At 37.5% G+C, this 13490-nt stretch overlaps 1 protein-coding gene across 2 annotated transcripts in view; it reads right to left on the minus strand.

Moving 5' to 3' along the window:
* Window positions 1-3231: 3231 nt before the first annotated feature.
* The window catches only part of LOC140322756 (uncharacterized), a 39475-nt gene continuing 29216 nt past the window's right edge, over window positions 3232-13490 (minus strand). Inside the window, exons 4-10 of one of the 2 annotated variants that reach the window (XM_072399345.1) lie at window positions 11347-11727; window positions 9839-9898; window positions 8174-8248; window positions 6286-6310; window positions 5898-5941; window positions 5379-5425; window positions 3232-4017 (exon numbers count right to left, since the gene is read on the minus strand). In XM_072399345.1, the coding sequence (XP_072255446.1) occupies window positions 3853-4017; window positions 5379-5425; window positions 5898-5941; window positions 6286-6310; window positions 8174-8248; window positions 9839-9898; window positions 11347-11727 (797 nt within the window). In that variant the 3' untranslated portion in view covers window positions 3232-3852. The remainder of the gene's footprint in view (window positions 4018-5378; window positions 5426-5897; window positions 5942-6285; window positions 6311-8173; window positions 8249-9838; window positions 9899-11346; window positions 11728-13490) is intronic. The other variant, XM_072399346.1, reaches the window with a different exon arrangement.

Raw genomic sequence — 13490 nt, forward strand, 5'->3', positions numbered from 1 at the left:
CCCTTCGCCAAAAAGATGACATCACAATTAGGTGACTCTAATAGGGTGACAGACAGGTGGCATTGCCTGTCTGCAACAGCTTCTTTCACTGCTCAGTCCTTCCCTTGTTGGAATATTTGCATACAGCACAGGTGATTGGCATGCATGCTGCATTCTAAGACAGAAAAGTTTTCAAGTTAACTGCAAACTCAGGCAGATCTTCCATGAAGTTAAAATAAAGTCAGGAAAAAGCCTTTTTATGTAATAGTTTTTAAGTAAATGTTTCCACTTGGGACATATGCCTACATTACACCCTGACCCCACCCTCAAAAAATGGTTACAATACTAGGTTTAGATTTTTGGAAGAACGATATACCTTTTCTATTTTTTTACTTAAAACATGCTTCTATTGATCCCCTTTTGCCACCCCCCAAGCCATGGTTCAACTTCAGGTTTACATGATTTGCAATTAACTTGTAAAGTGAAAAAGTTAAATTAGCCAAAACAGACCATTTCTACATGCAGTCCTGTTGTCAGCAGGGCAGGAGGGTAAATACGTGATATGGATCCCCATGGAAAAGTACTGTGTCTTTGTTTTTTCAATAAAAATAATTAGAAACAATTAGGTTGTGCATGTGGTTGTATGTAAACTCAGATTTGTGCACCTGTAAAGAAAAGCGGAAGTGTCCCCAAACCACACAACGCAAAGATCAATCTGGCACAAAATTTCTGGTTAAAACTGGTTCTAATTTTAGATTAAGAAGTAAAAGGTTTTGTTCTCCTGAATTGTGAGAATTGTATATAATGATAAAGTGAAACTTTGAGTCGGAATATTCAGAACCCGAATCATGTTTCAGGGCTGTGATTTCTAACAATAAAACGTTATCCTTAAATTTCAGCCAGAGACTTTGCCTAGGTTGAGATGGTATCATCAGTCTGCTGCAGACAGGAAGACGCTTTCCCTTTGTTTATTGTTCCCCAAGATTTACTTTGTAGCAAGTTACAAGGTAAGAGGACACAGCAGGAGCTGATCTGAGTCAGGTCTGTACTTAAGGGGTTGTGTAGTGGAAGTAGTGACACTGCATTATGACAAAGGGGTTGTGTTATTTCCAAACCAGCATCTCAGTCTAGGGAGCTGATGGTGATACTGGAAGACACAAAAAAAGATGGTTCCTGGGATTGTGTTACCCCTACGCCAGCATCTCATTCCAGGAAATAGATGGTGATACTGGATGACGCCAAGAGAAAATGGCTCCTGGGCTTTGGTTTTCTCTGAGCCAGCATCCCAGTCCTGGAAGTAAATGGTAAGACTGGATGACACCAAAGATGGCTCCTGGGATTGTGTTATCTCCAAACCAACATCTCTGGGATTGAATTATCTCTGAGCCAGCATCTGAGTCCAGGAAACAGATGGTGACACTGGATGAAATCTAAACAAAGATGGCTCCTGGAATTGTGATATCTCCGAGCCTGCATCTCAGTCCAAGAAGTAGATGGTGACACTGGATGATGCCACACAATGATGGCTCCTGGGATTGTGGTATTTCCAAGTTAGCATCTCAGTTCAGGAAGTAGATGGTGACACTAGATGACACCAAACCAAGATGGCTCTTGGTTATGTGTCATCTCGGAGCCAGCATCTAAGTCCTGGAAGTAGATGGTAAGATTGGAAGACACCAAACAAAAATGGCTCCAGGGGCTGCGTTATTGCTAAACCAGCATCTCAGTCTAGGAAGTTGATGGTGGCACTCGATGACACCAACAAAAAATGCTTCCGGGATTTTGTTATCTCCAAGCCAGCATATAAGTCCTGGAAGTCGATGGTGAGGCTGGATGACACCAAACAAAGATGGCTCCTGGGTATGTGTAATTTCTGAGCCAGCATCTCAGAACTGGAAGTAGATGGTGACACTAACAGGGCCAAATTGCTCATTGCTGAAGGAAGCCCAACAATATCTGGAGGAACCCTGGGGTTCCATGAAACCTTGATTCAGAAACACTACCATGGAAAGTTATGTAGGTGTAGCCTGCTTTTGTGATTTTTGTAAAGGTGCCTGCTTTTGCTTTTTTGAGGCTAGCCTAGCAGATTTTAGTTAACAACTGATAAGCTTTCCATGTTTGGGTTCTAAAATGTCTTATTATTTGCTCATTGCCCAGGGAACCCCTAGTAATCTCTGTTAGAACCATACAGTCCCACGGGACCCTGGTTGAGAAACACTGGCTCACATTAAAAATGAAATATGAAATGTTTTTATACATAAATGAGTAAAATAAATGTATTATAGAATTTGATTTATTAATCAACTGTGAAATAAAATAAATAAAATCCTTTTTTATTTGAGCTTTATTTTCTTTTTTGTTTATGATAATAATATTATATATTTTTTCCGATAAGCCTCAATGCTAAATGGAGATAACAATGATATTTATACAAACTGCTATACTTTTGGAGACAGAGAAGAGAGAAACTTTTTATCTCAAAGTATGTAGATATATTATAAACTCCCCTGCCACAACTCCCTTCCATGGACTATGAAACAATAGGCAAAAAATTGTCTGTATAAAATAAGGAATCTGAGATTCCCTCAAACATTCCCTGTTAAGAATCATCTACTGCTATTGAAACATGTACCGGGGGATTTCCATGAGTGAGTTTTTGAGGCAATGTCTAATTTCTAGTTTTAGAAATAGAGCCCTATGTTTCATTGAGTGTTTCCGTTAATTGAATATTCAATGTAAGGAGAGTTAAATTTTGAATAAATCAAGTGTTTTGAATATATGTAAGTTACACCAAGGGTATCCACATTTGGACAACTGGCTTAAAAACTCACTTGCAAGAGCTTAAGCATCCAGGGTAGCCAAAAGATATAGCATGAGTTTTGTTCATTGGATTGACACTTTAAGGATCATAAATCCTTTAATGATTAATTCTATGTGTTCACCACCCAAATGCATCTTTCTGGAGTGTGATCCTTCATGGAATAACCAGTTTCCTGCTTTCATCATATACATCATAGAATACCCACCAAGCTCCGAACAATTTGAGCTTGTCCAAAATAAAGAACTTTAGTTGCAATAATGAGCACTTCTTTCTTTTGTCTTTCCAAGAACACGCAATACCAACCAACTTCCTGTAGAAGACTTCCCTACATCGATCGGTTTCATAGTTCCTAATTTTGTGTTTTGCAAATACCTTGGCTTTCTAAGCTCATATGAGAAAATACACACAAAGTATGATAAGGTGAACCCAAAGCAAATAAAAAGTTGTTTATTCAGCTATGATAAACTACAGTGGTCTCCTTAGAACATACGGTATCCTATTGGCTTATGTCCATCACAAATTCCAAATAAAAGAAAAACTTGTTCCTGCTTTGATGATTTTGATGAAGCCTTGCTCATTTTTCCTTTATGTCCTACTGGCCAAATGCATCCATGGCTGCTGATGTAAAGAACAGATTTAACCCAATATTGTGGAGCCATTTATTCCAAACCGTTGGCCATCATCATTGCCATGTATATAAACCCCAGTGGAACAACCTCCTTATTTTAGTGATTTGAAAATTGTAGATAAATTTCTTTTTTTTAGAAGACTTCAAATGTAATTCATAAATATAACAAAATTATAATCCTATAGGATGAAATGGACATTTTCGTCATCTTGAAATGAAAGATTCGATGAGCACACCGGCTAAATTTGGATCCCAACATGCAATATTTCACTCTATTCAGCCTTCAATCTGTCTCAGATGAAAAATACTCAATTTTGTAATATGAAGATGCCATAATGTTAGAAACTTGTCTGTCAAATAATAAATTGAATATTCTGTCTGGTGACTGTCTGTAATTTTTGTAGTTTTTGAAGAAATCCCACATCTACGATATGTGAACAGCTGCGTATATAACCTGATCAGTGGAAGGCTTAACTGCAGCATAAAGAACTTGGTTGTCACTGCTTAAAGGTCTCTCTTTATTCGTTTTACCTTTACCCTGTTGCAGCGATTCCATATTTAAATGAGCATAAACCGTGCCTCCGGCATCCTGGAATAGAGAGGAAGTGTTAAATAGGATTTATTTTAGTCTTAATTCAGAATTTCTGCAAAAAGAATTAGGATTCAGAAATCCCTCACATTTACATATCAAGAATCTGAATCCATGACACCAAAGTTATGCCTAATTCTTGGGCATACCTCACTAAAATACTTCTAATTTTTAATAAATGTAGTAATTTAATATTAAACTTTAAATAAAAAAGCACAAAATCTGGTAAAACAAGGGTGCATAAATAAATCAAAAATACTGAAACCTGTAATATAACTGTATATATATATATATATATATATATATATATATATATAATATAATGATTACTTTGTATTGGATTCAATACAGTTATTTTGTATTGAATCCAAAGCAAAAAAATTTGAAATTCGCCCCACACTCCCTCGCATGCGCCGATAAAAGCACCAACGTCACCGGAAACTCCCGGGGAATGTCAGCGCACTCACCGGGGGAGAGATCAGAGGAAGAAGACACACTGGCCCTGATTCATGAAAGCTCTCCAGGCTGGGGATAATACACTTTCAGAAGTGAAGCTGGGTGATCCACCAAACCTGGAATGGATCTGGTCCAGGATTCAAAACATTTGCTAGCAAATAGCAAATAATTTTAAATAAAAATCCAGTCCATGTTTTGTGGATCACCCAGCTTCACTTCTGAAAGTGTATTATCCCCAGCCTGGAGAGCTTTCATGAATCAGGGCCACTGAGAGGACGGGCACGGACAGGCAGGACACTGGAAGGCACCGATGGGACCAGGTAAGTGTTTATTTTTTATGTTTTTAGCTACCCCATGTTGGGCTCGGGGTTACCGCTTTCGGCAGGTTTTTTTTTACCCTGAGCCACATTTGGGGTTGCCGCTCAGGTTAATGCCAAGTAAGTCATGTGACAGGAGATCATGTGACAAGCAGGTAACAGAACCCTCCACTAGAGAGAATGCTTGAGCAGAGGCAGCTCAGGTGGTGTTCGCACTTCTGCCAGCAGATGGAGCACATCTGTAGAATATTCTAGTACTCCGGGATAAAGGGGCAGCTCCTAGGAAGTCACATGATTCAGACCAGGACACACACAGTCAAAAAGATTCCTGGGCAGAGCGGCTGCTGGCTGCAGAGGAATGTATGGTGGGTGGCACCGATGAGGTCACTGATCCCCTGATTTGAGACGTTCCTATAGAATTAAGGAATTAGGGAATTTTATCTTGATAATGGATCTTTTTGACAATACAATGGAGGGAGTCCACCCAAATCTAAATGTTTGAAAGTTGCTTAAGTTTGGGTTTCACATAGTCATATACCGGTCAATCCAAATACATCTACCAAAGAAATGGATGAATGTCATTCTCACCTCTTGGCTAGTAGCAGTAATACTGGATGGGACATTCGACACTCGAACTTAAAGAGAAAAAAAGTTAATTACTGGTAGAATGATAAACAAAAAAAAAATACAAATGAGGAAAAGAAAGAGAATAAAAAGGAAATAATGGAAACAGTGAATGAGTAAGAAATACTTAAGAAATAAGTCAAAGAAAAAAAGGGTAAAAACTGGAATAGAAAAGGGGCGAGTAAAAAATCAACAAATAGAAAGAAAAGTGAGGAATGTGAAAATGAAGAACAGGCATAAAAACCCAAAGGAAAAAGAAGATAACTAAGACGAGGAAAGAATGAAAAATCAGGAACGGGCAAAAAGAAAGAAAAAAAAGAAGAAAAAATATCAAAAGAAAAGAAATGAAGGAAAGAAAAGAGAAGCATAGAAAGAATGTTAGGAAAATAAATAGAAGTAGTGGAAATGTCAAAAAAAAAATATATATATAAGGAAGGGAAAGGAAAGGGGACGGTGAAAAGAAGAGAAGTGATCTGCTGTTACCATCATTTTGCGGAGCCATTGAAGCTGAAGGTGAAAATTTTTTACTGGAAGAAAAAAAATGGTTGTAAATAAAGAAAACTTGTCATAAAAATACATCGACTGTCATTGTCGACTTTCCTCTACAAGTTATATTTGCCTAGCTTATTCTCTGGTTTTTACATTATATAAGCCATTGACCCAAACCACATACATGCAGCAATGCAGCCAAAATTGCGTCAGAGCTAGTAAACTGCAACCACAGCGCTAACCACACTCATTATCTAAACACTGAGCAAGTGCTACAAGAAATACTGGAGGCTCAGGTCGGATAAAAGTCGGTCAGCAATGTCAGCCTATAGGAAAGGGACAATGGTATAATAATTGTTGAAACATTAAAAATAATACTTACCTCTCCTTTTTTCTACAAATAACACCTGTAAATAAAATAATAAAATTGGGTTATTACCATGTGGCAATTTTACAAGTAGAAATGTTCACAAGTCAATATGGGCATTCCTAAGCTTTAAACAGAGGTGTGGGAACTGGCCATGTAGTGGGCTAGGATTTGGACATGGACTCCGCAAGACCCGTAGAAGCCCTTTCTTTGACCACTGTCTGCCCACTCTCAGATTTAATAGAGAAGATTTTTACCAATATTCCTGGCTCTGCATTGGATGGTGCCATTTGTCAGCGTTTAGCAAAGGAACTCAGTAGTGGAAGATCTTTGCTGGCTTTTGTGAGCTAGGTTATACCCGGTCTCGTGATGACAAAGGTCTCAGAGGCTTCTGATGTAAACATAGGACACTGATATAAAGGGGTGAAGGACTTATAGTATAGTATATCGTAAAGGCGAGTTACTTATTTTAAATGGGGGCCACTAATGTTAAGGAGAGCTTTGATATAAAGTGGGAAGTCTGACGTGAAGAGTCCAGGAATACCGGCTACCCTTGAGCCTTAAAGTGTACACCAATCCTGAAGAAGTTTTATTTTTCTTGGACAAATAAATAGTTTCATGAAAAGATTCTGATCATCTCTTTTTTACTTGGGTGCCTCAGATATTGCCTTCTCTTTTTGGAAACTTGACAAGTCTCCTATAAGACTCCTATCTCCTATCTCCTATCCATTGAGGAAAAAAGTCACCGGGGCCCAGGCATAGAGTGCGTCCACCTACCAGATTCTGCATGGAGATAGAAATATACGTGCAATGTCTTTGATTGCTTTATTCCGCCTCTGCAATGTGAGTATCAACATCTAAAATGTTGCTTGAATCACATAAATGCTTGAATCACATAAATTCTCCACTTATTCTATTTGGTAGGGGTCTCGTCAAAAGTAACTCTGGGGCTCTTTCATCTATAGCTAGAAGACTATCAGCAAAGGTGCAAAATCTCTGCAGAAGGGATTCCCAGGCCAAATCCACATTGCAGCTCATAGATCTGTAGTTCTGCCACTTGCTACAAAATGACCATGATTTATGAAGGTTGTACGGAATCCAACACTTCCAGTGGACTGATCCTTGTTCTCCTCGCAGAACTCTTTTGCAATCAACAACTACAACACTACTGGGGCCAAAGGAACCGCAGAAATCTTCACCGTGCAGTATTTGATTTAGGACATAATTGACTTTTAGTATAATAATTGTGGGTAGCTAGTGAAGCACCAGTGCATTGGTTTTTATAGGGGTCCCCAACATCTAATCCCCAACTTTTAAAATCAGAAATGCGTTATTTGCTGTTTTTTTTATTTTTATTCTATCTATTCTACTATTGCTGATATAGTAAAAAGTATTTTCATGGGTCTCAACAAAAGAATAGTTTTTTTTTAATTTGCACATAATAGGGATTACATCAGCAAATGGAGCTGTTGGTAAAATCTGTAACAGTAATACGTACATTATGAGGGGGAGGGTACATAGACAATATTGTCTTTTGATGAAGTTTAAGGAAATCTATAGAAAAAAGATTCCAAAAATCTAAACACTTTTTCTTTTTCCTCTCCACTTTGACCAATGTTAGTTTTTTAAAAAGTAGAATTTTACTGTAAATAAAAAGTATACATAAATAATGTTTTTTTGCTACAAAGTATGGCAAACGTATACAAAATATAATTTTTTATAAACATTTTTTATTTTCAAAATTTTTATGCAAAAAACAAACAAAATAAATGATAGTTAAAAAAAGAATAAGTTAATTAAAGCTGCGTGGAGTTAATTAGAAGGCAATATACAGTTTTATATATTTATAATTATTTATCATTTAATTGTATGCATTGAAACTTCAAAATTATTTAACTCTCACCTTTCTTCTTCAGGATGATCAGTACAATGCACAAGAGAATCAAAAATAGCAGGACTCCTACTCCAGCGAAAATCACTGTAAGGAAATAAAAGAATTAATAGAGTTTATGATACATTTAAAATAAATGGTGAACTATTTTCCTATGAACTGTACATATTACTTAACAACCTTTATATTTTATACAGAAACTTGTCAAATAGAAATTAGAAAGTTGTCTCTCCACCAACTCATTCAGCTTAAGAAGATTTAAAAATGTCTCTTTTTCTTTTACAAAAAAAGTAATAAAGAACTGCAGAGAACATGAAATCAACAAACTCTAAAGTGCCATCTGCTGACTGCAAATGGTAAAGATGCGTTACTTATTGCATTTTTTACTGTAAACCCAAACCGGATTTTAAGAATAAACTCTTCAGGACACACAGACACTAAGGCTGCCTTTACCCTAAAATACTCATAGACTTGTGCCTAGGGGCCAAGGGTTGGAGAGAGCAGCTCTGACATTTACAGAGCCATCTTGGTTTAAGTCATCTTGTAGATGTTTTATATTTAGTTAGGTTGAGAAAAAGAGATAAGTCCATCAAGTTCAACCACTAGGGAAATAAACATATCCCAGATAAGAACCCTATAGACATAGATGATCCAGAGGAAGGCAAAAAAAACCCTTATAGTCTGGTTCAATTTACTCCAACAGAGGAAAAACTTCCTTCCTGATCCCATGAGGCAATCTGATGTTCCCTGGATCAGAAGACTCTGTTGTGTACTTTAAAGCTTTAATCTCCAGTTATATTCTGTGGTTCTAGAAAAACATCCAGCTTTTTATTAAAGCAATCTGTAGAACTTGCTGAAATTACTTCCTAGAGCCGATTCCACATTTTCACAGACCTTACAGTGAAGAATCCCTTCCTTATCCGGAGCTTAAACTTCTTTTCCTCCAGACACAAAGAGCACCCCCTTGTTCTCTTTATGGACCATTTATACAGGGTGATCATATCCCCCCTTAAATGCCTAGTTGTAGTAGTACAGGGTTTTTTTGATGGTTATCCTGTTCTCTTTCTCTCTCTGACCCAACATGTTTTACATGAAAATAACCCGGCTTCTTCATTGCATAGCCTTTGCTCCTATTTCAAGGGTGAATCGTTTGACGTAATTGATGATTTTCTATAAAAAGGTGGGAACACATCGGCTATGTTGTTATTGATGGTATCAGGGGAGCTGACGATTCGGTGTTTTAGTTCATTTTTTATTTTATTAATTTGGGCATTGGCACGTTCCCCCAGTGGCAGTGGCCAATGTTTCATTGCTTTTGTTTGACAAGAATTTTTCATATTACCTTTATAAATGACTATAACTGAATAACAAAGTTGACTTCATTGGGGTTCACAAAGTTCATAAAGATGTTTGCAAACAAAACCCATTCATAATTCCTTGACTTAAGCCAGCACTTGTTAGATGCCCATTGCCAGTCTCCCATTGGGAAGGATTGCTTAAACTGTGCAAGTCTTACAGTATGTAAATAATACCCGTCATCTTCATCACAAAGGTGAAGTTATCATTTCTTTTTTTCTCCAAACTCATTACCTCCAGATTTTTTTCCCGAAATGTACCTGATTTACATATGGATGACCCCCTATGTTCACAGTCTTTGCTGCTAAATGATGCACTAACCTGGAATCTGTACTGGGCCAGGGGTAGTGCTGCTCACAGTCCGTGGACTCACGGTAGTTTCTTTTAAAGAAAGAAAAATAGCTGTATTCCTTATATAAAAAAAAAACGAAAGAACCAACCATTTATACTTTGGGTTTGGGTTTCGAACCTCATTATTTGCAGCAATTTAAGGAGCTCCACGTTTTTATGATATAGATATGTAGGTCAGAGAGAGGAATCCCAGGATGCCGCTGAAAGTGGCAGGGGGCAAAGTGAGCTGGAATGAAGGGGAGGCCGGAGACATGGGCCACTGGGGGTGATAATAATACTTCTCCAGTTGCATTTATCTTTTTTTTTTTTTTTTTATGTTATCCTCCTGGCTTTTTTTCCGTCTGGATTTATATGTCTAAAAGCAGTACATTGTCTTTCATGAAAATACATTTTACAGTATAATATAATAGTATGAGTATAATAAAGTTTGAAGCAGTCGAATTAAAAAAACAAATAATGTAATAATATGTTTCAAACTTTATTATACTTGTCTGTTTGCTCAAAGAGAAAAATTTGCCATTTTTTTCATCCTACATCACCTGATCTGGCGCCTGGGTCGGGTGACGTCGGATGAAGAACCCGGAAGAAAAGACGCAGATGGTGGAGCCCGAAGCGCTGGCTCCGGGGCAACGCAGGACTAGATGCTGGACACCCCTGGAGTGGTCAGACTGCCCAGCGGGATTAAAGGTAAGTGTATTTTGTTTTTGTTTTTTTGGGAGTTTTGAGTATAGTTCCTCTTTAATAAATCAAGTCTAGCATGAGAAAAATGCAAGTTTGCTTAGCAGCTATGGAGGAAACTATGATCACAAAGTAAAATTATAGCATTTAGTTCCAGTTATACAAGGGAAATTTTCTCTTACTATATCATAAAAATTCACCTTTATTTCCCAGCACAGTTATAGGTGAACTGATCATAAAAATAGATTTTGACTGACTCCATACTGTCTTAGATTCCTAGAACTGGATAAAGAAACCATTCCTGATAATTCATCCTATTTTCAACTTAGACTTTAAGTTCTCAAACTTCCTTATTGCCCCAGTTTGATGTTCATGATCTTAGAGTAGGTTGTGTGTGCTAACAACTAATGTCTACCATAAAGCTATGTGTTTCAAGGTGATACTTCGAGTGATTAGTTCAGCTTTTCTACACTAGGTATGAGATCACTTGAGATCAAATTTTTTGTGACCTGCAAGAGCTATCAGGGGAGCAGAGCTCCGCTCCCCTGATTGCCCTTGCAGCCTTGTAGTATGTGTTCTTGGATAGAATAACACAGGAGTAATGGGGCTGTGCTCATCATGAATGAATGCAGCCATGGGAATCATCCTGCAATGATTTCCTTGGTCTTTGATGGGTTCCTGATGTTTTCAAAACACAAAAAAAAAATAAGTTTACTTTGGCAAATATATATTCTGTAGTGTAGAAAAACATTTCTGTGTTACACATATGATGAGAATACTAAAAGTGAAATTACTGATACCTGCAGAGGTTCTATTTTTTTCAATTATCTGTAATTGTGTTCCGGACCCATATCTGAGTGTTGAGTTCTGCTTGTTGTTCCCAATGCAGAATTTCAGCATCACAAAGCAGTAATAGGTGGTGTGATCTGACATGCGGACCCCATTTATCTGGAGATCAGCTGATCCAATAATCTGAGATCTTCCCCTGTAACTGGGATGAACCATCAGCTCCGAGGGGTGATAGGCAAAGGGTCCCGATGGGCTGCCCACTCTCCAGAAAACTTCTCTCCACAGAGGGACTTGGCCTGGTGGGTCATTGTATGAGCAGCTGATAGTGACTGAGTCTTCTTCATTAATGGATAGGATATCAGACTGAGTGACCCCGGGATCATTCCTATGTTCTGTTAGGAGAATAAAAACATGACATGTAGTGAATTTATGTGAACAAATTGGATTAACCTCCTGCATTTTTTAAGGAACATCTTATAATGAACCGTGAAGGCCGAAAGGCAAGAGAGGAGAAAGATAAGTCACAAAATTTATATTTATAGTAGTAATTAGCATATACATTTACAATCAAACATTATTTTATGACAAACTAGACCCTTAGCCCTAATTTCATTATGGGGTTTAGATGTCTCATTTCAAAATAGAGTTCTACTATCAGTTACCTATATAAATATCTATCCTGTGGCCAATTATAGGTCAGTAGATTTTGGAGATAAACAAGACAGTGATCTTGAATCTCCTGATCAGTGATCTTGAATCAACACGTTTCACCCTTAGGCTTCCTCAGGGGCATTGTAGAGACCATAATGAAATTGTTAGCCGTAGTAAATGGTCATTGTAAGAGGATGAAGATAATTGTCATGTGATGTTAGAGTTCACTTGATAGTCAGGTGGGATGGTGAAGGGAATAATGTTATTTCTATGTGATATTTGAAAACTTTACTGATTAGTCTCATTAGGGTTAGGGATTGGGAAAGGTGGTAATAAGGGGTTATTGTATTGATTGAACTGAGCATAGGCTGAAAGGTTTAGTCCCTTAAAGATATTGAAGCAAAAGTTTTGGCAGCATTGATGGTTTCTTGTTTACCCTGTTTGTTATAGCTAAAAGCAGATTTGGAATAAATGTTTGTATGGATTGTTCTGCACTCTGAGTTACATGTTTAATATGTTATATATAAATATATATATATATATATATATATATATATTTTAATATGTTTTACATAGTGGAGTCAAAACATCTACTGGGCATTATGGTTTGGTCCGAAGAGGCAAATAAATATTGTGAAACGCTTCACTATCTGTGGATACCATAAAGCCAAGGATTTATACTTTGTATTGTGATGTTTGACAATGTAACTCGTTTGAAAACTTGTATAAAGAGATGAAGAAAAGGGTTTATGGCCTATTAGTAGTGTGGAATAATACAAATGTGTATTTGCTGCATATTATTGTGAAACAAAAATTACATAACGTAATACAATATACTACCTTGATCCTGGTAACACTTCTCAGGACCTAGATGTAACATACTAGACACAGTATTTCTATGTCATCAAACAAATATCCATGAGAGTAACACAAACGTCCCGACCGTATATAGTTGTGCAAGATCCGACGCGTTTTGCCATGCTTGAGCTTCTTCAGGGATACAGTATTGTACAAACTTAACGGTCCATAGGAAATCATAAAAGACACAGACATGCGTGGTGATATATGTGATAAGGTGAAGGTGGAAAAAGTAGGATAGGTTAATACTCTGTATCCTCAGGTAAAAGTATGGTACATATTTATTATTGATATATATATAGATGGTTTTTGTTGGATTTAGTATATCATACAGAGGTCGCATTCATCCATCAAGGTTGTAAAGGTGTAGAGGAGAGGCTTGAACCTTCCATTACCAATAAAGCACAGGCTGTGCTTTTCCGCTCACATTCTTGTCAGATCCCTCTTTGGTGCCCCAACTACAAGCCTGTAAGACTTTTTTCTTCATTTGTAATAGAAGACTTAAGCTGTGTACACACGTCAGATTTTTATCGCCCGATAATCGGCATCGGCCATATATCGGGCGAAAATCTGGCGTTTGTACAGTCAGCGTCGTTCATCGTCCGAAACGACCGTCCTGGCGGATCCACGGACGATGAACGACGAC

Source organism: Pyxicephalus adspersus, chromosome 2 (assembly GCF_032062135.1).
Source record: "Pyxicephalus adspersus chromosome 2, UCB_Pads_2.0, whole genome shotgun sequence".
In the NCBI taxonomy this organism is placed as follows: domain Eukaryota; kingdom Metazoa; phylum Chordata; class Amphibia; order Anura; family Pyxicephalidae; genus Pyxicephalus; species Pyxicephalus adspersus.